Below are 24,525 nucleotides of genomic sequence, written 5' to 3'. Positions count from 1 at the left end.
GCAGTACCGAAGGCTAGGGACCTAATCAATATGGACATTAGTAATATGTCAGAATTAGAGTTCAGAATGACGATTCTCAAGGTGCTAGCTGGGCTCAAAAAAGGCATGGAAGATATTAGAGAAACCTATTCTGGAGAAATAAAGGAACTAAAATCTAACCAAGCTGAAATCGAAAAAGCTATTAATGAGATGCAATAAAAAATGGAGGCTCAAACTGCTAGGATAAACAAGGCAGAAGAGAGAATTAGTGATTTAAAAGACCAAATGATGGAGAATAAAGAAGCTGAGAAAAGGCAAACAACTACTAGACCACGAGGGGAGAATTCAAGAGCTAAGTGATACCATAAGATGAAACAATATTAGAATAATTGGAATCCCAGAAGAAGAAGAAGAGAGAGGGAGGGGCAGAAGGTATATTGTAGCAAATTATAGTAGAGAATTTCCCTAATTTGGCGAAGGGAACAAGCAACAAAATCCAGGAAGCACAGAGAATCCCCCTCAAAATCAATAAAAATAGGTCACATCCCATCATCTAATAGTAAAACTTAGAAGTCTCACTGAAAAGGAGAAAATCCTGAAAGCAGCTCAGAACAAGAAGTCTGTAACATAAAATGGTAGAAATGCTAGATTGGCAGCAGACCTATCCACTTACACCTGGCAGGCCAGAAAGGACTGGCATGATACTTTCGGAGCAGTTAATGAAAAAAATACACAGCCAAATACTATATCCAGCTAGGCTGTCATTGAAAATAGGAGAGATAAAAAGCTTCCAGGACAAACAAAAACTAAAAGAATTTATAAACACCAAACCAGCTCTACAGGAAATATTGAAAGGGGTCCTCTAAGCGAAGAGAGAGCCTAAAAGAAACAGACCAGAAAGGAACAGAGACAATATACAGTAACAGTCGCCTTACAGGTAATATGATGGCACTAAATTCCTATCTTTCAGTAGTTACCCTGAATGTTAATGGGCTAAATGCCCCAGTCAAAAGACACCGGGTATCAGAATGGATTAAAAAAAAAACAAAACCCATCAATATGCTGTCTATAAGAAACTCATTTTAGACCCAAAGACACCTCTAGATTTAAAGCTAGCGGGTGGAAGACAATTTACCATGCTAATGGACATCAAAAGAAAGCTGGAGTGGCAATCCTTATATCAGATAAATTAGATTTCAAGCCAAAGACTATAATAAGATATAAGGAAGGACACTATATCATACTCAAAGGTTCTGTCAAACAAGAAGATCTAACAATTTTAAATATCTATGCCCTGAACATGGGAGCAGCCAACTATATAAACCAATTAATAACAAAATCAAAGAAACACATCAACAATAATACAGTAGTAATAGGGGACTTTAACAGCTCCCTCACTGAAGTGAACAGATCATCTAAGCAAAAGATCAACAAGGAAATAAAGGCTTTAAATGACACACTGGACCAGATGGACATCACAAGATATATTTAGAACATTCCATCCCAATGCAACAGAATACACATTCTTCTCTAGTGCACATGGAACATTCTCCAGAACAGATCACATCCTGGTCACAAATCAGATCTCAACCAGTACCAAAGATTGGATTCCCTGCATATTTTCAGACCACAATGCTTTGAAAGTAGAACTCAACCAGAAGAGAAAAGTTGTTAAGAACTCAAATACATGGAGGCTAAAGAGCATCCTACTAAGGAATGACTGGGTCAACTAGGAAATTAAAGAAGAATTTTAAAAATTCACAGAAACAAATGAAAATGAAAACACAACTGTTCAAAATCTGTGGGACACAGCAAAGGCGGTCCTGAGAGGAAAGTATACAGCAATACAGGACTTTCTCAAGAAACAAGAAAGGTCTCAAGTACACAAACTAACCCTACACCTAAAGAAGTTGGAGAAAAAACAGCAAAGATAACCTAAACCCAGAAGGAGACAAGGAATAATAAAGATCAGAGCAGAAATCAATGAAATGGATACCAAAAGAACAGTAGAACACATCAACGAAACTAGAAGCTGGTTCTCTGAAAGAATCAGTAAGACTGATAAACCCCTGAAAGCTATTCCCCTAAGGTCAGGAACATGGTAGGGATGCCCACTATCACCACTGCTATTCAACATAGTACTCAAGTCCTAGCCTCAGCAATCAGACAATGAAAATAAATAAAAAGCATCTGAGTTGGCAAAGAAGAAGGCAAACTCTCACACTTTGCAGATGACATGATACTTTATGTGGAAAACCCAAAAGAGTCCACTCCAAATCTGCTAGAACTCATACAGGAATTCAGTAAAGTGTCAGGATATAAAATCAATGCACAGAAATCAGTTGCATTCTATACTCCAACAGCAAGACAGAAGAGAGAGAGATAAAGGAGTCCATCCCATTCACAATTGCACCCAAAACCATGAGATACCTAGGAATAAACCTAACCAAAGAGGCAAAGAGTCTGTACTCAGAAAACTATAAAGTACTCATGGAAGAAACTGAGAAAGACACAAAGAAATGGAAAAACATTCTGTGCTCATGGATTGGAAGAACAACTATTGTGAAAATGCCTATGCTACCTAAGCAATCTACACATTTAATGCAATCCCTATCAAAATACCACCAACTTTTTTTCAAAGAAATGGAAGACATAATCCTAAAATTTATATGGAACCAAAAAAGACCCTGAATAACCAGAGGAATGTTGAAAAAAAAAAAGCCAAAGTTGGTGGCATCCCAATTCCAGACTTCAAGCTCTATTACAAAGCTGTCATCATCAAGACAGTACGGTACTGGCACAAAAACAGACACATAGATCAATGGAACAGAATAGAGAGCCCAGACATGGACCCTCAACTCTATGGTCAACTAATCTTGGACAAAGCAGGAAAGAACGTCCAGTGGAAAAAAGATGGTCCCTTCAACAAATGGTGTTGGGAAAATTGGACAGTCACATGCAGAAGAATGAAACTGGACCATTTCCTTACACACACAAAACATTTCCACACACTGGACATTTCCACACACAAAACAGACTCAAAATGGATGAAAGACCTCAATGTGAGACAGAAATCCATCAAAATCTTTGAGAGGAACACAGGCTGCAATCTCTTCGACCTCAGCTGCAGCAACTTCTTCCTAGAAATATCGCCAAAAGCAAGGGAAGCAAGGGCAAAAATGAACTACTGGGACTTCATCAAGATCAAAAACTTTTGCACAGCAAACAGTCAATAAAACCAGAAGACAACTGACAGAATGGGAGAAGATATTTGCAAATGACATATCAAGTAAAGGCTTAGTATCCAAAATCTAGAAAGATCATATCAAACTCAACACCCAAAGAACAAAGAATCCAGTCAAGAAATGGGCAGAAGACATGAACAGGCATTTCTGCAAAGAAGACATCCAGATGGCCAACAGACACATGAAAAAGTGCTCAACATCACTCAGCATCAGGGAAATACAAATCAAAACTGCAATGAGATACCACCTCACACCAGTCAGAATGGCTAAAATGGTGGCAAGGATGTGGAGAAAGGGTAATCGTCCTATACTGTTGGTGGGAATGCATGCTGGTGCAGCCACTCTGGAAAACACTATGGAGGTTCCTCAAAAAGTTGAAAATAGACCTACCCTATGACTCAGCAATCTCACTACTGGTTATTTCCCCCAAAGATACAAATGTAGTGATCCCAAAGGGCAGGTGCACCCAAATGTTTATAGCAGTAATATCCACAATAGCCAAACTATGGAAGGAACCTAGATGTCCATCAATAGATGAATGGATAAAGAGGATGTCATATACACACACACACACACACACACACACACACACACACACACACACACACATGCAATACTAATGGAATAATGGAATACTATGCAGCCATGAAAAAACCCCCCCAAATCCTGTTATTTGCAACAACATGGATGGGAGTAGAGGGTATTATGCTGAGCGAAATAAGTCAATCAGAGAAAGACAATTATTACATGATCTCTCTGATATGAGAAATTTGAGAGGCAGGGCGGGAGGCCATAGGGGGTTAGGGAGGGAAAAATATTTAACATGATGGGATTGGGAGGGAGACAAACCATTAAGGTCTCTTAATTTCAGAAAACAAAGTGAGGGTTGCTGGGGGGGTGTGGGAGGGAGGGATAGGATGTCTGGCTGATGGGCACTGGGGAGGGTATGTGCTATGGTGAGTGCTCTGAATTGTGTAAGACTGATGATTCACAGACCCGTACCCCTGGGGCTAATAATACATTATATGTTAGTAAAATAAAAACAAGTCAGAGAAAGATAAATACCATATGATCCCACTCATAGGTAGATTTTAAGGCACCAAAAAAATGAGCTAAGGAAAAAGAAACCAAGAAACAGACCCTTACCTAGAGAGAACCACCTGAGGGTTACCAGAGGGGAGGAGGGAGGGATGGGGGAAGTAGGTGATGGGGATGGAGAGTGCTCATCTGAGAAGCACTGAGAAATGTACAGAATTATTGAATGACTCTATTGTACACCTGAAACTAACGTAACACTGGATGGTAACTATTCTGCCGTTAAAATAAAAAACTTAATTAAGAAAACTTCTGAACACACCAAAATTCAGTAATTCTGGTAAATATCCTAATGCAGTATTTGAAAAACACAAAGTTAATGCCAAAAAAATCCACGATGAACAAAATACCAAAACTTAAAGACAGGATCCATGTTTGATCCATGGTGGCTAAGAAGGACAACGTTTCCAACCCATTTTGACAATCATTTACTGAGACACAGATTCTCCCAGTGGGCTTGGTCCTGGGCCCAGCAGCCTCAGGATTCCGTGGGAGCAGGTCAGAAATGCTCCCAAGCCCCAACACAGGTTACAAAATCAGAAACTGTGGTGGTGGCGCCCACGGATCAACACTCCATCGGTCCCTCCAGGGGAGAAGATCACCACGGTACACAACAGATAGGTATGAACAGCAGTGTGAGTAGAAAATGTATTTCCGCTGACTTCTCAAAGACAACATTCACTGAGTCTTCGCTAGGACGCTGGCCCAACGCTAAGCTCCTTGCGCGCCTGGGGGATTTTTAATACCCAGCTTTTATAGAGAAGGAAAGTAACCTTGAGCAGGGTTACCTACCTGGCCTGAGGTTGCCCAGCAAGGACAAGGGAGACCAAGGAACGGAATCCAGATCTGCGGGGCTGGAAAGTCTGTTTTGTTAGCCCCTAGGGAACCGGCGACGTAGGTGGCAAAGGACAGATCAGCAGAGGGAGCAAAGGCCTGGGCTTACCCTCTGACTCGGACTCTTCCTCCTCCTCCTCCTCCTCCTCGTCATTGCTGTCGTCCTCACTCTCTTCCTCTTTGGCGATTTTCTGCCGAGCACTCTTAAACACGGATTGTAAGACGATCGAGTCTTCGTAGATCTAGAGGGTCATAGTGGTACCGGTTACAAACCACAAGCTGAGACCCAAGATCCTCCTGACTGCTTTGTGACGCGTGAGTCTACTAGAAACAGTGGTAGTTTTCATGCCTGCAGGCAGCCCAACAGGAAAACGCTGAGCTCAAATACTGACACACGGATTCTTCTGGAAAAAACGCCCATTTGTGGTTGAAATAATTTGTGTGTGTGTGTGTCTGTGTGTGTGTGTGTGTGTGTGTGTGTGTGTGCCCACGTGCATGGGTACAAATACTTAAGGAAGGGTTGGCTTCTGTAAGATATCCTCTCATTTTTGACAACAAAAAGAGTGTTTTAAAAACTGCATTTCTGGGGCGCCTGGGTGGCTCAGTGGGTTAAAGCCTCTGCCTTCGGCTTGGGTCGTGATCGTGGGGTCCTGGCATCGAACCCCATGTTGGGCTCTCTGCTCAGCGGGGAGCCTGCTTCTCCCCCCCGCCCCGCCTGCCTCTCTGCCTGCTTGTGATCTCTGGCAAATAAATGAATAAAATCTTAAAAAATAAACAAACTGCATTTCTTATTCGAGTTGTTCTATCCAAAACGATGGTAAAGTGACCTCCTTCAACATGCAAAAGTCCTAACAAAATGGAGGCTCGTCTTTATCATTGCTTTATCAGCACAGGCTGTTACTACTCCAGGCAATACTTTCCTTTTCGTGTCCGCAGACACTTGAGCACAGCTCTGCAGAGCTGCTAAGATCTGAAGTTCCAAAATGGTCCCTTCTCTCAAGAAATTAAAAACAGAAGTGCCACATGATCCTGCAATCCCGCCTCTGGGTACACACACAAAAGAGCCAAGCTCGAGGTTGCGAAGGGAGATTTGCACACCCGTGTCTCTGAAGGGCCAAGAGTGCAAGCAAACCCAGGGTCCACTAGATGCAGGAACAAAACGCAGTATATACAGAAAATGAATTCTTCAGCCTTAAAAAAGGAGAAATCCTTCCACCTGATACCACAAGGTTGAACCTTGAGGACAGGATGCTGAGTAACAGAAGCCAGTCACAAGACGACAAATACTGTCGTCACTTCTGTGAGGTATCTGAGCTGGTCAAATTCATAGGTTCCCAGGGACCAGAGCAGGGTGCCAGGCGGGGGGCGGGGGGGGATGGGGAGGGGTCAATGGGGAGGTCTTTCTCGGGTAGAGAGTTTCAGCTTTATCAGATGAAAGCATTCTGGAAATCTGTTGGGCAATAAAGAGAACATAATACTGAACTGTACCCTTAAAAATGGTGAAGAGGATACATTTTAGGTGTTTCAGCAAATAAAAAACCATGGGCAACAATGGCCCTGGCCGTAGAACAGTCCTTTATTGGAAAGAGGAGCCACAAGCTCAGGAAGGTGACGGGACACCCTGGAGCGAGCACCATGGGACAGAGTGCGCAGGGGACAGAGGTTAGGGAGGGGTCCTGGGATGGGGCCGTGGGGGCAGAATCTGTCAGAAATGAGAATTCAGCTGGATAGGAGCAGGTGAGGAGGAGTCCATCAGGGCTGAGGAAGGAGGGGGGCTTTCTAGGGAAGGAGACCAAGTGTATGCATCTGGCATTGTGCCAAGGTCAATTTTCTGGCCGTGACCGTGGACTGTGTTGGGCAAGATGTTGCTGTCTGGTGGCCGTAGAAGAAGTACGCAGGCTCTCTCTGTCCTATTGCTCGCACCAGCATGCATATCCGGGGCAGCAAATGGTCACGGGGCCAATGTGATTAGAAACCAAGTGTTCAGGGGGAGAAGCAGCAGGAAAAGGAGGCTACAGCACGAGAGTAGGGTGTGACTTTGGAAAGCAGCCTAGGGAGACGAAATTCATTCTGGAACCTACCACACAGTGGGTGGTAGATGGGAGGGCAGGGAAGGCCGTGTGAGAGAGAGGGAGAGAGAGAGAGCGAGCGAGCAACTAGTCCCCAGGATGGAGAAGGGAGCTAGTCAAGAAGCCACTTCTGACTCTATTTCATGTGTGAGACGGGGTGCGGGCAGACAGGGAGGCTGCAGCATGGGTGAGGCCACGGTAGGGTAGAGGACACCACCGTGAACCCAGAAATGTACTGTCTTTTCAGAAAAGGTCCATGCAAGGATTCTCATGTTCTCCAGTTTCACGACTGGAATGGCCATGAGGGTGGAAAAAGCAAGATCCGGAGAGAAGCCTAAGGAACTTAGTGCTGGCTTGACAGGGACACGGGGCCGCAGACACACGGACCTCACCTTCCTTCCCCATGACACAAGAGCACTGGGCTGGAAATGCAGACAGGACAAAAGGGGCACCTACACAAGGGAAGCGGAACTGAGGGGTAATTAAAGTGAGGGGATCCTCCCTCGTTATTCTCATCGACTGTCACTTACTCACACACAGCAGACAAGGGGAGTTCTTTATGCAGTTGGCTTGATAAGCATTTTCTGTAAGCAATTAGAGACCGTGGTTCTTTTTTCTCTAGGTTTTTTTTTTTCCCCTTAAATCACAGTAGTTTCACTTTTTTTTCCTCTTAAATCACAGTAGTTTCACTCCCTGATGCAAGGTTGCGGTCAGAAAAATGAAGGTGAATATAATCAAATACACAGTCTTGACAAAGCAGAAACTGTACCTCTAGCCTTTAAGCATTCACTAAGTGATTTCCTGGAATTCCTCCTCTAATTAGAAGCCAAGCCTTGAAGGGAAGCACAAGCAGGAACTACCGCACCTGTGGTACAATGAGGCTGGCCTTAATCTCAGAGTGCCCAAGCCTCAACTCACTTACATACTAGCTTAGGATGTACGTTTTTACTTCTCATTTTTGATTTCCACCCGGGGGGAGCAGCAATGATTCAAACAGCAGAAAAATGAAATCTACCACTTAAAAACACAGGAGCACAGGTACGCGTCCGCGTTTTTCAGAAAACTGAAGACGCACCTGGGATCCTTCCAAGTTGAAGGTCTGAGCGTTGTGGCAGAGAAGCATGACGTCTTTCTCCAGGTCACCCAGGCTCCGGTACTTGTGATTACGAATTCTTTCCTAAAGCAAATTTCGGATAAAAGAGAGGAAAGCAGAGGAAGAAGAAAGGCGGGGGTAGGGGGGAGCAAACAATCATTACTTGGTCAAAAAAAAAAAAAGCCTGATTTGATTTTCCCTTTGTCTTCACAGCAGACAGCCCTGCTGGGGATGTGGGAGTGAACAACTCCTCCAGGGGGCGCCAGTCAGAGAGACCACCCTCCCACAGGTGTCCCTTCTTGTAAGGGGGAAGGAGCAGTACAGGATGCGACATAAAAACAGCAAAAGGGTCGGGGGAGGAGTCTGAAACATCTTAAATAAAATGCAACATAATACGGCAGGAGCTCTCCACGCAATTCAACAAAATACACGGAAAGGCCCAAGCATCTCTCCGCCATTTTGGTGACAAGCCCTAGATTTTGGGGGGGGGGAGTGGTTTACGGGGGGGCCGTCCGTGGTGCTCAGATAAGGATGCCGCTGCCCACTTCTCACTGTCATCATTTCAAGGGCTTCGCCCTTCTTTTTTGTAAAGTGCGTAAACAAAATATCTACCTTTATTTTTTTGAAATCCACCGGCTTCCTAATTAATTCATAATATTCTGGCAATTCTTTCCTTGAAGGTAACTGAATGAAGACTTCACTGAGCTGCCGCCCTGAACTGTAGGGTGGGAGAGACAAACAGACACAGATCCGATCACATGCGACCGAGGAAAGAGTTTGATTCAGAAAATGCCCAAAAAGCAAACAGCACCCCGTGCCTGTGGACGTGGGGGCCCTTTAAATCAAGAAAAAAATCCCACGACCGGACTGGAGATGCGTGCTCCTTGAGCTCACTCCAGAATCACATTAAAATGCCATTAGATCCCCCCTTCTGTCATACACAGGACATGGCAGGTCCGCTGTGAGTTCCTCCTTCAGAGTGAACGCGGCTCTGCTTTTTGATAGAAGTCTTCAAAATGTCCTATTCAACCAACAATTCCATTTTTAAATGAATATAATTGAATTGGTTAAAAAAAAAAAAAAAAAGTCCACAATGGCTTTATTTCCATACTCCTTTGTCTCAAACTCCCTGTCTACTTAGAGCATAGTATGTTAGAATATACTCCGGAAACTCAGATGAAAAGCCTTTGTGTGTCTTTCTTCTCTGTCTTCTTCCTTCCAGAGTATTTTACACACTGTGAACCACACATACCTTTATTAGTATTTGCCAGAGGAACCACCTCTGGTCGCCTAACTGCACTCGTGTGCGCACGGAGCCCCTTGGGCAGGAAGAACCTGACCTCTGTAGCAAGCGTGGGCGCTTTGCGTGTCTGGGATGAGTGCGGTACCCTCTCTGAAATCCATGATTGCTTTATTTGAAAGCAAATTTAATAGCAACAAATGCTTCACAATTTATAACTTTGAAAACCAGTCTCTAATGCACTGTGAGCTTTTAACATCACTTATAGCACTGGAAGCAGGCATGGTTACAGGAACAAAAAAACTCATAATTTCGGTTCAAGAGTCTAACGTCTGACTCGGCCTCTCCAGATCAATGGGGCAGCTCGTGAGGCAGGCTGGAGTCATTTTTCACAAAAATCTCGCTTCCCTTACGAGGCTGTCTCTACTTCCTTTGTGGAGGCAGACCTACCAGATAAATAAACATACGTCACTGCCGTGTAAATTCCAGAAGGTTGAGTCCAGGAGTGTGCAAGCACGCTAGAAGCCGTGCCGAAGAATGAGGGACAATATGCTCTTTTAATCCATGGTCCCAGTTGTATCATTAAAAAATATTCATAATGACAGTTATCATAAAAAAGGCATGCGCAGTAACTCAAGCGGTTGCTTAGCAACCAGTGGGGGAAATGCTAAAGAGCATAGGGGCCTGCATAAATTAACCGAAAATCCTCTGTCAAAGGAATGGGCGAGTTTTTCTATTAGGCTGGGTCTCGGCTTTGTTTTATTTTTTTAAGACATATAGGAGCCTCATGAATACGAAAATCGGGGGCACACGCGAGGGGTTGAAGAAGGCTGCCGTTTACGAGGGAACTGGATTTTCGGGTTATCGTGGGACGTACCAAGGGGGGCCTCCCACCCTACAGCCACCCCAACCCCCGTTCTCAGGCTGACACATGCGTTTGTTCCTCCATCCATGACACCAGAGAGCGTGTGACGACAGCTGCTGTATTTACTGTCCCCTTCACTAGGGGCCCACAATTCCTAGTGGGTCTCTTTTCGTCCCATTCTGAGATTTATACACACAAACGTTTTACCTGTTTGAAAAGGAGTCTCTGAAAGGCAATTTATAGGTATCGGTTTTTCTATTGCTATCCGTGTCTTCTCCACACTCAGGAAGTCAGACCCCTTTGTAATCTCGGACTGAACACCTGACCCTCAGTGACATCTTTACGCTGTCATTTTGTACATTGCCAACAGATGGTGTCATTTTTCTATTGACGGATTACAAGGACATCTGTGCTCTGCACACCTGTGATGGACAGACTCTCGGTTTCAACTGTACTACTGGTGACATAAGAAATAAGCCGTTTGCACAAGGAATGTGATAAAGCACTTTCGAATCGGGGGGGATGAGGGGGGGGACAGCATGGCCAAAACAATCTTGGTCTGATGTCCCTGCCCTTAGTCGGGTTGTGGGAATTCTAGACCCTGTGACAAGACAGGTCTAGAATGATCTGTGCTCTTAAAGGAGAGAGCTGAACGTTCTGGGACTCAGAAAATAAGACCAAATTTTGATACTGTTTAAAAAGTTAAGGTTCACTTGACTCCGTGTTCCTGTCCTACTTCCTATCTTCCGTCTCCCTGAGGACAGAGTTACAGGGGCAAACACAAGACCCGGAAGCGACTGGAAAAAGACCTCTTGTGGTTTGTTGGTGCGATCATCACACAGTCATCTCAGTCTGGCTTTCCAGGCCCTCTCCTGCTCATTCCCTGCAAACCCAGTCTGTATTGAGGACCTGACTCTTCTCGCCAGGACGGCCTCTTTCTCCTGCGCCCGTGAAGACCGTGGTTGACTCCATTTGGTTACTCATCCCCAGTCTCCATGCCTCCAGTCACACATACTTCAAGAAGCCATTCTCCATGGAAACGGGAAGAAATTCTTACTATCAAACTAACCCTTGGTACCTACCCCTGCCCACAGCTTAATTCTTCTATGTACATGCTTTCTTTTTTTTTTTTTCCTTCTGCTCTTTTCCAAAGAGGGTGGGAACATCTTATATGTGGACAAAAGCGTCCCCCTCCCTGTTGGAGGTCGTGGTTCTGATGACCAGCTTGGGCAGGAATGTCAGGAGGACAACCGGCTTTATGTGACCTATAGAATGCCACGAGGTAGGGGCGTATGGGTGGCTCAGTTGGTTAAGCGTCTGCCTTCAGCTCATGTCATGACCCCAGGATCCTGGGATTGAGCCCCGGTTGGGCTCCTATTCAGTGGGGAGTCTGCTTCTCCCCCTCCCCACCTCCTGCCCTCAACTTGTGCAGGTTCTCTTTCCCTCAAAGCAAGCGAGCAAGCATCAAGTTAGGAGAACCCCTTGCTGACAGATCACTACAGTAACTTATTTTTTTCCCTACATTAAAGGTTAAAAAAAAAATTAAAAAGGAAGTAAAATAGCCTGAAAGAGTTTTGAATTCTTGGCATTTTTCAAACTTAAGCTGAGTAAAGTTTTTTCAAGATACCTTTTCTTTTTTTGCAGTGCTGGAAAGTTTTTTAAGTCCAGAACAATGGACTAACTGTACGATGGTTTGCAGAAGGTGTTCTGTTTCTGTTGAAATGCTCAAACCCCCCCCCCCCCCCACTCCAGGTATTTTTCCATTATGTCATTCTGTACAATTTAAGGCCTAGAAGTAGAAATTATTCACTGGAGGAGTGCGCTTCCCATGACAGAAAGGATACCCACTCCCCTCCACGGAAGAAAGGATTCCACTGATGGTCCGTGACTTCAGATCTATTTCGCACAGCGATCGATCGCCGAAGAGGAACTGTGGGCCTGATTGGAACAGCCCGGGAGGAGGGGAGGAGTGTAACCTAAAATCTAAAATAACACTGTGCACCTTCCCAGAGTTTCCAGATGCTGGTGGGCCACCAGCCTGGGGGTCCCCCCCCCAGAGGTGAATGGGCACAGGGACACACGGCCCCAGTGTCAGGGTGTCCGAGACAGAAGGGCCCCCGTGCTACTGTGGGCATGTGGTTTGGAATACGCCACTGCGGACCGCACGAACAGTGCCGCGTACACATGGGTACGCACGCACACACGAGGCTTCCTCTGCTCGGCTTCACTCGGGAACCCACTTCTCTCCCTTACTTCTGCAAACCAAAGGATGCAACTTTCACATCTGTAGTCCTGGGATTCTAAAATGATGACTGCATACACAATGAGCGCGACATAAACATCAGTTTTCCCTCTAATTACATTTTAGGCATGGCAGAAGATGGGAAATGCTCGCTAAGAGACCTACTCCTTTAAAATGCTGGCTATTCTTCCTCCCCTATAAACCCAAACCAAGAAGATAAGGTATTAGGCAAGAGGTTTTTTGGTTTTTGTTTCTGGGCTTTTTTTTTTTTTTTCTGTCTTATGGTTTTCTTTTTACCTGCCTAGGCTGATCTGTTGACAAGCATGGACAAGGGAGACCCCTGAAAAAAGAGAATTTAGCTAGCACTGAAATTGCCACATGTTTACACTTATTAACTAAACAAAACCTATCTTGCCACCATAAAAAAAGAAAAATCATGTCATGATTTGGAATATCCACTTGGAAGGATTTCACCAAAACATCAAAAAGGTTACTACCATCCTAAAGGAATCACACACAGGAAAATCTTTTCGGGATGAAAACTTTAAAAAATTGGCTCAACATTGGAGGGCAGCGGTCAAAGCATGCCATCGCTTTTCAGGGTCAGATTCCCGTGCACCTCAAATGCGCCGCAAACACAGCAGCACCCCACTTCCCCGGAGAGCCCCCAGACACCCGAGCCAGGACGGCAACAGGTGTGAGGAGCACCTGCCCTCCGTGTTCACGACTGAGATCTCTCACCTGGGTCTTCCTGAGTACGGATCGGTAATTCCTAACAAGCTTGGAGAGCTGAAGAATACGGGAGGTTACGGCAGAACAGAACACAGTGGGTGCAGACGTGCTTTTGGCCGTGGAAGTGGGAAGCGGGTAAAAATCACCCCGGGGGGCGCGTCAGGATTGCAGATACAGGATGCGCCCGAGGTAGCAACAAAAATCAGGTCACATCAGGTTAAGGCAAGGTAAGCGCCCTGGCGTCCGCAGTCGATAGAAGGCTCACTGAGCTCAGTGAGAAAAGCAGCAAGGCTTTACGGAGAGTCTTAGATACGGGGATGCCTGGCTGCGCGCTTGTTTTGGGTGATCTTCTCTAGGCTGATAATACACGTATGTAACATAAGCATGTCCATACAACAGACACAGACATACACACATGATGTTCATCACAGCGTTATCTAGAATAGCTAATGCAAACCAGCCAGGACGTTTGCTGGGGAAAGGACGACAGAATGCTAGAGGGTCTGAAATGATGCATTTGAAGGGGATGCCTTGAGGAAGGGAGAAAGCCTTGTTGGGACCTTCGGTAAAAATAAATACATAAAGGACACAGGGGGTCCGACTGTAAATGCAGTCCAACTTCAGCTAGGTTTTGAAAAAGTCACCAACTCAGGACCACAAGGAGATCCACCAGAGCATACATAAACACTCCCAACAATGTACTTGGATTCAACAGAATGAGAATTTACACGCTAGTGTAATTTGGAACCGTATCATTATCCATAAATAAAGTCGGTCTCACACACTTCTCCTGGGTTACCTTCTTTGACAACATGCTTTAAGTCAAAAACCTCATCTAATTTTTTCTGGGGAAATGCTATCTAAGGGGTATATGACCACCTTTTATTTATATCACCATAAATAGCACATTTCACCAACTGGCACCTTTTAATTCTACTATAATAAAGACAAATAAATAGAATCATAGAAGAGAATAATCGTATACAATTTATCATGTATCACACCCCTCGGAATCTACTATACTGTTAAGTTCCCATTTATTTCTTCAGGTTTCTCTCCCTGAACTTTCTACTACAAATCAAAGGTGCTTGGCAGGACGTGGGATTCCGAGAATACGATTTCTTTGCTTAGACAAGCATTTTGAGGAAGCTTGGAGATGTAGTACCTATCACTTGACTCAGAAATACTGACCCAGGATGTCTGGTTGCTTCCCCTCTTTTTCTCACTTGACATTTCCTAAGAGCAGGTAGAAGTATCGAATCCTAACCGCCCACCTGTCCAGCTGTGACCTTGGACAGCTTCTTCACCCGTTTATGTCCTCTGAAAGAGTGGGACAGGGGCCCAAACAATGTCTTCCTTTCAAAAGGCAAGGACCCACCTTCCCTTCCCCTGAGTATTTTATCCTTGGATCTGACCCTGTGTGTCTCTGCTTTGCAATAGTAAAAACTCGTCAAAGCTTTTGGCCCAACTCAAAAGCACAAAACTCTTGCAGGCAAGGAAAATCAAACGCTCCCCACCCAAGCCTCAAGTCCCACACGTCACTTTGCCAGAGGGGTGGGCTACCGGGGGCACCAGAGGGCTGCTCCAAGTGGTTATTCTAGCAAATTCCTAAGGAAGGTGTAGGGCATGTGATTCTACGTGAGGAAGCAGATTCCCCCCCCCCATGAATATGCAAGAACATACATGCCCGGTAACTGCCGTCTTTCAGAGCAATCCGTTTTTTATGACAATGCTTGTAGAGTGGCTTTAAAGACGGTTTTATCGGCCCGTAAGAAACTCTGCCTTGTTACTCCCGCTGGGGCTCCTCATCCTTCTCCCTCAGAGAGAGGTCACGGACGCTGGTACCGGCCTGCAGCTCGGAGAGGCAGACACCCTGCCCTTCCGGGCCAGACGGACCCTGGAAGCCTCTGGAGGCCTTCCGCGCCTTGCAAGGCAGAGAGGCTAGGTTTATCTGTGGGCTGCCCACCTGCTCTGTGTGGGGATAACCGGCCGAGCATTGTAAACTGAGTGCCAAGTGGCCAGGAGTCCAAGCGGCTGCTTTGCCTAAACATGCGACAAGTACCAGTATTTGTCAGGAAGGAAAAACAAAGTTCTGAAATCCACATTTCTCCGAGCAAATTCTCCCTGGACGAAATGCAGCTCCTGCGCTCCAGTTTGGCCTTTCCCAAAGTGTGCTCCAAGGAACACAAGCTTAATCAATTTTCAATGGGCTTCCCTGGGAAAGGGGGTTTTGTCAGTTTGGGATACACTAGGTGGAAAGAAGCCCGATAGGGGACTTTCGGTCAGACTTCTCAGAGCCTCTCACTGCCCCAGGGGGTCTCCAAGAAGCTATGGGACAGGAATTTGAGGACCCCAGTCCAGGGAGCACCATTTTAGACAATGCAGGAGGCTACAAGCTCACCAGGCTACGGCTCTAGAAGAGGAGGCTGAGCCCCAAGTATCCAATGCAGGAAGCAAGGCTCTTCACCTCCAAGTGTGTCCTAGTTCGTGACAACGTCTTTCACATCTAATTAGAGCTACTAGATGCCAAAGGGCTTGGGCCCCAGATCCACAGTCCTAGCCTCCCTCCCCTATTTAAAGAGAGAACTATGTCTGGTGCCAACATTGCTAAAAATAAATTTCGTCTAAAAGAGCTTCTTGGCTAGTCCTGAAGGGATAGTCAATACTAGCAACATAATCACAACAGCAAGGGCCATTTATAGCCACGGAGAGAAATCGGATTTTCCGGGAGGGAGGACTCTGGGCAGGGGAGCTGAGCACGCACACTCTCCACAGGTGGGACCCCCACACGCCACCCGTCCTTCCCCCCACGTTCCCGTGGGTGGCACAACATTCACCTACCAGAGACCCCAGGGCGATCTGTAGGTCCCCCTCTCACATCCAGTCTGCTCTGCGTCTTGTCAGTCACACGTCTGAGAAGTCACCTCTGTGCTCACACCCACCGCCCTGTCCCACACTTTGGCCCCTTCCCTGACCCTGCAGGGTCCAGTCCTATTGGGATCCAGACGGTCGCTAGAGGGTCCTGCTTTTCCCTATCACCATGGTGGCCCATGCACAGGGGACCGAGGCCTCTGCCTTGTCCCCCACCCCTGCGGTCTACTTGGGGATCCCCACTCTGTGCACGAGCAGACCCGATGTCCAGTGCCTTCACAGACCCCGGCCGGCCCCCCGTCCTCCCTGCAGGCACCGCACTCATCCTGGGCACGCGTTCTTCCTTCGTAGCCCTTGCAGCTCTGTGTTAAGGCTTTCCCTTGATTCGTTTCACCCTGTTCTCAGTCCTTGCACCGAGACCCGCACACAAAGTGCTCGGGGCTTCTGAACCCATGAAAAGAACTTTCAATTCTGCTTACCTAATACAAGCTCTGAACAACACATCATAAACTTAGGCATATGGAGAAGAGAAGCACACGGAACAGCAAGGGACGAGAAAGACTCCAGAGCCCGGAGGTAAATGCCAAGGCCTGGAACTGCTAAAAATCACAGTCTCCATGTGTCTTCTGTCGAAATGTATTTATCTAGTCCCAACTACACGCAGCCCTACCACCTCCAGGGAAAGCCCAGGCAGGACACGGGAGGCTTACGGTACCCTTTAAAGTTGGGATTAATCCACTTTTCATGGTCACATGACCATTCTGACGGACAAGGGGGAAAAGGAGCTTATGTCTGCCCTGGTTACTGGGTTGGGTGCTTAGCCGCATCACACCATTTAGACCATTAAAGCGTTCTTTCCATGTTTTGGGCGGGGGCAGTGGAGGGGGGAGGGGGAGTGTTTAACCAAGTTGCTTCCTTATTTAAAGCGGCCAAACTAATAAAGTCTGAGTTATATGTTGTTTCGATCCCCAAATGCAAATCCAGACAGAGTTCTGTCTCCTGGTGGCAGAAACGGAACCCGATTCTTGACGTCTGGCGCACACACCGGGGTTAGAGGGTCTGGCTTCCAGGGCTCAGTGCTGTTTCCTCAACACCCACAGGAATTACCAACAAATCGACTGTCTTGCACACTGGTCCCATCCCCACACAGGCATGGGGAGGCACCGATCACTCCCACCTTTCATCGCCTTACACGCACAACCGGGGATGGGTGTTCGTTCTGGAACGCACTAGAGAAGCAGCTGTAATACCTCTTCTTCCTGGCCCTAGACTGGATCCTACCACGAGGGAGGAAGAAAGATGCTGTAAGGAGGTCACTGGGTCAACCAACAGAGATGGAATATGGATGGTCGAGCGTCATAACGAGATACCTATTGTTTTAAGTTCATGCTGACTGACTGAAAGAAAAAAACCTTCAGTGCAGGACTAGAAGCTCCACCCTGAGAAAATCCTGCCCATCCCCCTCTCCCACTCCACCAACAGCACCTCTTTCTCCCAAAACCTCTCGGAGAAAAGCATTTCCATTTTCCAGCCACAGAAGCAAAAGCACACGAAGGTCAAAGGGACTGGCTCAGGACACTCAGGACCCGGGGCAGGGGAGCCCAGAAGTCCGGCCCGGGGCGTGCGCCCTTCCCCGCGCCCCCGCGGACAGCCCCGCACCAGGCACCACGCAGCGCAGGCGCTGTTCCGGGAAACCTGGACACCAAGGTGGCCCCGGGTGAGGGACCCCGCGGGTGGGAGCCAGAAGCTGTGCCCTCAGGGAGCGGGGAGCCCCAGCAGCCCGCGGGGAGGAAGACGGGCTCTGCCGGCGCGGACACACCGAATGGAGGAGTGCACAGACACCTGCGAGAGCCCCGCGACCTGCCGGTGTTTTAGGGGACCCCCGGCACCTCCACGCCCCCCTCCACCCCGATTGGGGGCGGTCGGAGGGTTGCGGGGCCCACGGAGAAATGTGCTTCCGGCTCCTTCGGAGTCGGTCTGTGGCTGGGCCAAGGGATACCTGTGTTCAGAGACAAGGGCATACGAGACAGATCCTGACCTGTTTCCTTCTATTTCCAACTGAGAATTACCGGGCACCTTCTCCACGTTACACCTGTGGTAGGGTAGAAAGAACACCGGTGTCAGAAGACCTGGGTTCGAGTCCCAGCCCAGCTCTTCCTCCTCCGTTGGGTGACCTTGGGGGAAGGCGGTTCACTTTTCCAAGCCTCGGACGCTCACCCTCCTGCCTCACCTCCTCCGGGGGTTTGGAGGAGACCACACGAGGTTATGCCTGGAACCACGCTTGGAGAAAATGCACAGTTCTCCGGAAATTGGTGGGGGGCAAACAATGATTTCCTTGCGTCTCTGAGGCTTGTCCTGCTTCTCTTAGACACGCAAAAGCCTGTTACTTCGGTTCCCTTTCCCCCTGCTTGATTTCGGGGGAGCGTTGGGGTGTGGGTTCCCTCCACTGCTCCCGGAGCAGGGCAAGGCAGGCAGCATTGGCTGGGGAGGGGCCAAAGGGGGCTGTGACCTCCCGGAAGCAGCTGTGGCCTGTCCCTGGCCGAGCCTGGCTCATACTACTTACCTCAGAGAGCTGGAGTGCACGGGGTCACAGCAGCCAGCCCAGGGACAGCACTCCAGAGGACACCACCCAGGCGGCTGGCTCTGCCTCCCAGATCTCTAGTCTTTGCAAGTAAGTCCCTTCCACTGCAGAGGACCAGGAAACCCCACCTGAGGTCTCTGGCCCTTTCACGGCCTCAAGAGAAGCCATCCTGAGCCATCCTGGGCCTGCTACACGGGTGTCCCTTTGTGCAGCGGCTAACCAAGCAGCTGCCAGGCGTGAGACATCGCAGCAGAACCTGCCCTCCCGTCCAGACCTTCCTCCAGGTGAGGACAGCTCCCTCTGGCATACACCACCTATGTGGGGCCGCCTAGAAATATCCCTTCTCGGAGCCGCTGCTGGCTCTTCGGGGGGCTCGAGGCACGACAGAGAGGGGAAAAGCATAGACCGGGGAGAGCAGAGAGGTGGGAAAGAGAACGAGCTGGAAGGTCTCAAAGAAGAGGCAGAACGGGAAGGGACGTGATGGATAATGATGGTGGGAAGCTCATCGAGGTGGATTGCGGACCACCACCTTTCCTGTGCTAAGAAACTAGATCATCCTTACCCGGTAGGCAAAGGGAAGGTGTGCAGCGTTACTTGGGAGACAGGCTCGGATCCACACCCCAGAAAGGACGAGGAGCAGACGGGAGGCAAAGGACATGGGCAGCAGGCCAGGCCATCCACGGGCCGGCCCCCGGAAGAAGCATGGCCTGGACGGATGCTGGCGTGCGTGTGGTGAGGGCACTTGGTGTGCGCGCGTTATCAGGAATCAGGCTTGGGGTTGGGAACACTTTTTCTGCTGCGCCTCGGGGACGCTGGGTGGGTGATTAGGTTAACCACGGGGATACAGAGGAGAACAGACCACAGGGTCACAGGACCTGCAGCATGGAGGAAGAGAAACGTGGCCACCAGAAATACGAGCTTAGTTTGCGGCGCAGGATGGAAATAACCCAAACGATGGGCAAGGTTCTGGGAGCCGAAGCTAATGAAGACTGGAGATCGCAAGGGATGCAAGGCTTGGAACAAGAGCGATCCCAGCAGAGTAGTTTTGAGTGATTCGGGTAAGGAGTGCATGGGGACAGACCTACCCAGGTCAGCGATCTGATCACCTTAGGTGGGGGAAGAAAAAAAAGGTACAAAATGCCAAAAACAACAACATCAAAAGAGTTCAAACAAGAATAGAGGGATGTGGATTTGGCTTTAAACATCTGTTACCAGAGATCTACTTTGGAGGGCCAGGAGGAACAGTATATGAGCAGCGCACACTGGATCGAAGCCTCTGGATGGTGCTCAGTGTGGGGGAGCTCCACATCAGGTCAAGCACATGAGAGGAAACCTTGGAATAAGGTGACATTTTAACAGGAGCCCACCCCTTCTGGAAAACGGACAGAGGGGATGTAGACCTTCAAAGCCAGCAGCTCAGCCTTCCTCGAATGGAGGGGAAATGCTACAAGGGACCATGGGATGTGCAGGACGTCAGCAAGGACAGTTTGTCCTAAGGTTGGAAGTCTACCGAGTCCTTCTGTGGAAAGGTGCTAAAATGGAATGGAATGAAATGAAATGTTGGCTCTCTATTCCCGGGGTCGATGTCTTTATAATGAAAGTATTTTTTTCCCCCTAAAAGTGACCCTAAACACAAGAGAATGTCATTGTGTCCTCTTATAATGAGCTCATGTGACCCCTCCATCCCTGAATTGCCCTGGCCAGCCGCCTACTGGAAGGAAGACCACATGGCAGGAAGACTATGTCCTCCAATGCACGTATGGTGAGCAAGTGGGTAAGTACTTTGAGGTTTTTTTGTTTGTTTATTTTTACCTTCTGGCCCTATTCTGCAGGACAGGGCTGGAAACGAGGAAGGAATGCCATAAATGTTTCCAGCGTGAAGGAATGATTTTCTACAAGTGAGGACAGCTAAAATTCGGAACAAGCCAGGGCTTTCCACCATTCTCGGAAAGGTCACCAAGGCTTCTGAAAATTCAGGGCAAGAAGAGGACAGTCCCTGTTCTGGGAGGACAGCAGAGCCTCAAGAGTGTCAGAGAGGAAGGAGCCCAGCGGCCGCCTGCCTTGCTCCTGCCCCCACCGTAGGTGACGGTTTCATCCACCGATCAGACCGGCCAGACAGGTATCTCCGGCCTCCTGCACTTCTTCCCTGGGTCTGTCCTTAATGCTGGACCTGAAGTCCCAACTGTTGGCAGACAGCAGGGCCTGTCCTCCTGCAATGCTCCTGCCACAGTCCTCCAACAACGGTCAGGGAGCGAGGCGATGAAACGACCTCCTTTTCTGTGTCCAGATTCTTCAGGGATGGGAACAGTGCTCAGATTTGAAAAGCAAGACACAATAAATGTTGAACAAAGGCTACCGGCGGATCACAGGAAGGCCCTTCACATGGGCCCAAGTTCCGGTTGCAAACGAATTACATCCTGAAGGAGTGTGGACTGCTTCTCACCATGTTTAAGAAATCACAAAGAGCAGAAATGGAGTCAGAAGACAAGAAGAGCGCCTGTGTCCCCGTGTCAAAATGGAAAAGGAAACTTGACGCTGCTATGCTTGATGTTGGACCCTCAGTAAAAAAAAATTGAGAAGATATTATTCAGATGCCACGGGGCTATTTAGGGAAGATAAATAACATCATTTGAGTACCAGCAGGGGGTCTCCTAGAAAAAGCCATGGCGGGCCAACCTCATTTCATTCTTTCGGCAGGGTTTCTGGGTGGATAGACTGGAGAGGCCACGATGTGGTTGCCTCTTGGTTTTAGCCTTTCTTGATAGTCTTGACAAAGGACAGATGAACGTGCGTGACATGATGGCATGGTCACGTGAGTTTGCACATGGCTAATCGATTTTAGGGATTATTGGCTACCACATTCCTGTGAATCTGAAGTGATTTTCAGGGGGCACAGGCTCGAGACCTGTCCTTTGCCCTTCAGAAGTTTCTCAGCAACAGCTTATAACAAAGCTTTCGATGCCCAAAAGAAAAAAAAAAAGAACTTAAAGAAGGAACCTTCTTTTAAAAGGTCTAAAAATTAAGTTATAACAGTAGACTGGAAAGATGGGACATGAGTCAGTTAAATGGAACTGACAGGGGAAGGAATGAAGTCAGTCGGTACAGGTTCCAAAAAAAAAAAAAAAAAAAATCAAATGCTTAGTTGCAGGCTAACCTTGGCAGCGTCAAGTGACAAAAAAGCTTTCTGCATGTTTTGGGGAATGGCAGCTTTTCAACAAGCCCGTGCTCCATAAAGGTTAAGTCTGTGTCAGAGTTGCTGGAAAACTTTAATGCACTCTTGAGTCACGGTAACAGAACACTAGTATCCAGCCCAAGGAGCTGACCACCCCGCGCTGCGGCATGCGGACACAGCCGGAATTCTGGGTGCTGTATGTGAAACGGGACACTAAGGAAGCAGGAGGTGCCCGAGGAAGGGGACCGGAAGGCGCACGTCTAGATATCACTCAGAGAGCAAAAGGGGGGGGGGTTCAACCTCGAGGAGAATGTGGTGTGGTGGGTACATTGTCCACAAAGGACATTTCTTGAAATGAGGAACGGGTTTACTCTCTGAAGGTCCAAAGAGAACAAACAGCTAGACGACAGTAGGCCGAATCGGTTTTCACATGGGAAATGACTTTTGTGTTTAAAGGTTTCCTTCGGTGCCGTGAACTGCCCCCAACCCAGTAACCTAAGCCTTGGGGGTGCGCACACAGAGGCTGGATGGCGGTCTGTCCGACGTGGTGGTGTGGGAAGACGGACCAGGGAGAGCTAAACCACGGAATCCCTCCAGAATCTTCCCCTCATCCAGGCAAGTCTAAGCCCCATCTCTAGACTTGGGACAGCTCTCTCTCCGAGACCCTACCCCTCCGCACCTTGCGCTAGAGCTCATCCCCGGGGCCATTTGAAAGGCTTACTAAGGCACATCAGGACGAATCCCTTTTTGAAAGAAATTAAGTCTGAGGTTAAACAGCACATAATCTCACAACAGCATTTTTGAAAAACCTTCTACAGAAACAGAAAACAATGCATAATATAGTAAGTCAAAACAAAGCCTTCTCACACTACTTGATCTGGGGAAAGAAAACGATGGAAACGAGTAGTAGCTGACCAGGATTACCTTCAGAGAGCAGTTACTGCCGAAGGAGTTTACATTTGAGAATCACAGGAAATGACTGGCTCCTTGGGGTCACATTTTTAAAAGTATCCTCCTTAAAAAACAAAACAAAACAAAAAAACAGGCCTGGCAGTGAAAACAAAGGGGATAAATAGACTCTTAAATTATCCCCGTTCTTTATAAAAAAGAAAGATACATCTGTCCCAGAATCATGCAAGAACTTTGAAAAAAACTGTCTCATGAGAGCTAATTAATTCTTATGTATCAGTTAAATATAGATGGCAGTTCTTATTTAATACATTGCTAATCTGTAAGACTGTCAGAACCCTAACATTTGGCTGAGGTGATAGGAGGGAGGGGAGTACGGCTGGTATTTCTTGCACAGGTAGGCTGAGTTGCTATATTAGTAGCTGACTTTAAGGGCAGAGAAACCTCAACACATGGAGGGGTAGGTACATTTCCCAGCAGTATTTTCTAAAACCAACAAAAATATAACAATGTAGCCAATTAAGGCCCTCCTAATTTGAGAGCCTCCTACTTGAGAACCAAGTTTGGTAAGAGAAATAAAACACAGAAATATTCAGAATCAGTGCTTTTTCTAGATTACTAACACGAACAGTCCATGAAACACGCGGCAGCGACTGGGAACGTGCCCCCTAGAAGGGACCCGAATGTAGAAGCCGACAGACAGGATGGGCCTTGGGAGGGTACTTTTCGAGGAAGGGTTAAAGAAGTCATTGAAACCAGAGAAAGGGGAGGGGAAGGGAAAAAAAAAAAAAAAGGACTTAATGTCTGCATGCTAAAATATTTAAATATTCGTTCCCCTACAATACAAGCAGAGACATGCTCGATCATCAGTCCCAGTGAAACTGTGTTTTCTGTTTTCCGGGGGTAAAAAAAACCACAGAAATCCTACCAGCAAGGGCACCTCCTTTCAAGCACCCCTGAGCTCCATGTACCCACCCGAGGGGCTCAAAGTAGTCTGAGAGGCTGGCGATCAGGAAGGAGACGACTCCCCAAGCCTGTATTCAGTCCTCAAGCTCACGGAGGGCCTCTCGAGGCAGCTACAGTCAGCCTTCCATTTTGTGGACGAGGCACACGGGCTCGGGGAGGTCGAGGCCGCTGCCCCAGGGCCCCACAGGTAGAGAAGGCGGGAGTGCGGGCTCCACCATGGGGAGCGGAACCCAGACGAGGGCTTGTGCCATCAGCTCCCGGGCTGGGCTTAGTTGAGGGTAAGGGATGGATAGTGGCCAGTCCCCAGCTATGGGTTTCCGAAAGGCATAAACCCAAAAGGCTAAGGAGCCAGCAGGTGAGACAATATAAGGAGTCGAGTGGGCCAGGTGGGAAAGGCTTGACGGCAAATGGCCGCCAGCCCGCCACGCGGGAAGGGTTACAGCAGGTGATGGGGAGTGGGGGTGCCCCCAGGGCAGGAGAGCCGTGGGGCGGGGGTGGCCACGTCTTCACTCCCACCAACTCTGACCTTAGGGAAACTTGGGTAGGATGCAGCATGATCTTTAGGGGTTTTTTTTTTTGCAAAGAATGGAAAACACCTGAAGTTTCTAAGAAATCTCGCCAGTTTTAAGGTG

At 47.8% G+C, this 24,525-nt stretch overlaps 1 protein-coding gene across 9 annotated transcripts in view; it reads right to left on the bottom strand.

The window, feature by feature from the left end:
- The window catches only part of SMARCA2 (SWI/SNF related, matrix associated, actin dependent regulator of chromatin, subfamily a, member 2), a 179,600-nt gene that overhangs the window by 20,491 nt on the left and 134,584 nt on the right, over positions 1 to 24,525 (bottom strand). For 8 of the 9 annotated variants that reach the window (XM_046023940.1, XM_046023944.1, XM_046023941.1 and 5 more), the window contains 4 exons: positions 18,304 to 18,357; positions 8,928 to 9,033; positions 8,298 to 8,399; positions 5,263 to 5,395 (listed from right to left, as the gene is read on the bottom strand). In XM_046023940.1, coding sequence (XP_045879896.1) covers positions 5,263 to 5,395; positions 8,298 to 8,399; positions 8,928 to 9,033; positions 18,304 to 18,357 — 395 coding nt within the window. The remainder of the gene's footprint in view (positions 1 to 5,262; positions 5,396 to 8,297; positions 8,400 to 8,927; positions 9,034 to 18,303; positions 18,358 to 24,525) is intronic. The other variant, XM_046023947.1, reaches the window with a different exon arrangement.

The sequence above is a fragment of the Meles meles genome, chromosome 11 (assembly GCF_922984935.1).
Source record: "Meles meles chromosome 11, mMelMel3.1 paternal haplotype, whole genome shotgun sequence".
Taxonomy (NCBI): Eukaryota; Metazoa; Chordata; class Mammalia; order Carnivora; family Mustelidae; genus Meles; species Meles meles.
Note: the sequence above shows the minus strand (reverse complement) of the source record. Positions and strands in the feature narration are given on the sequence as shown.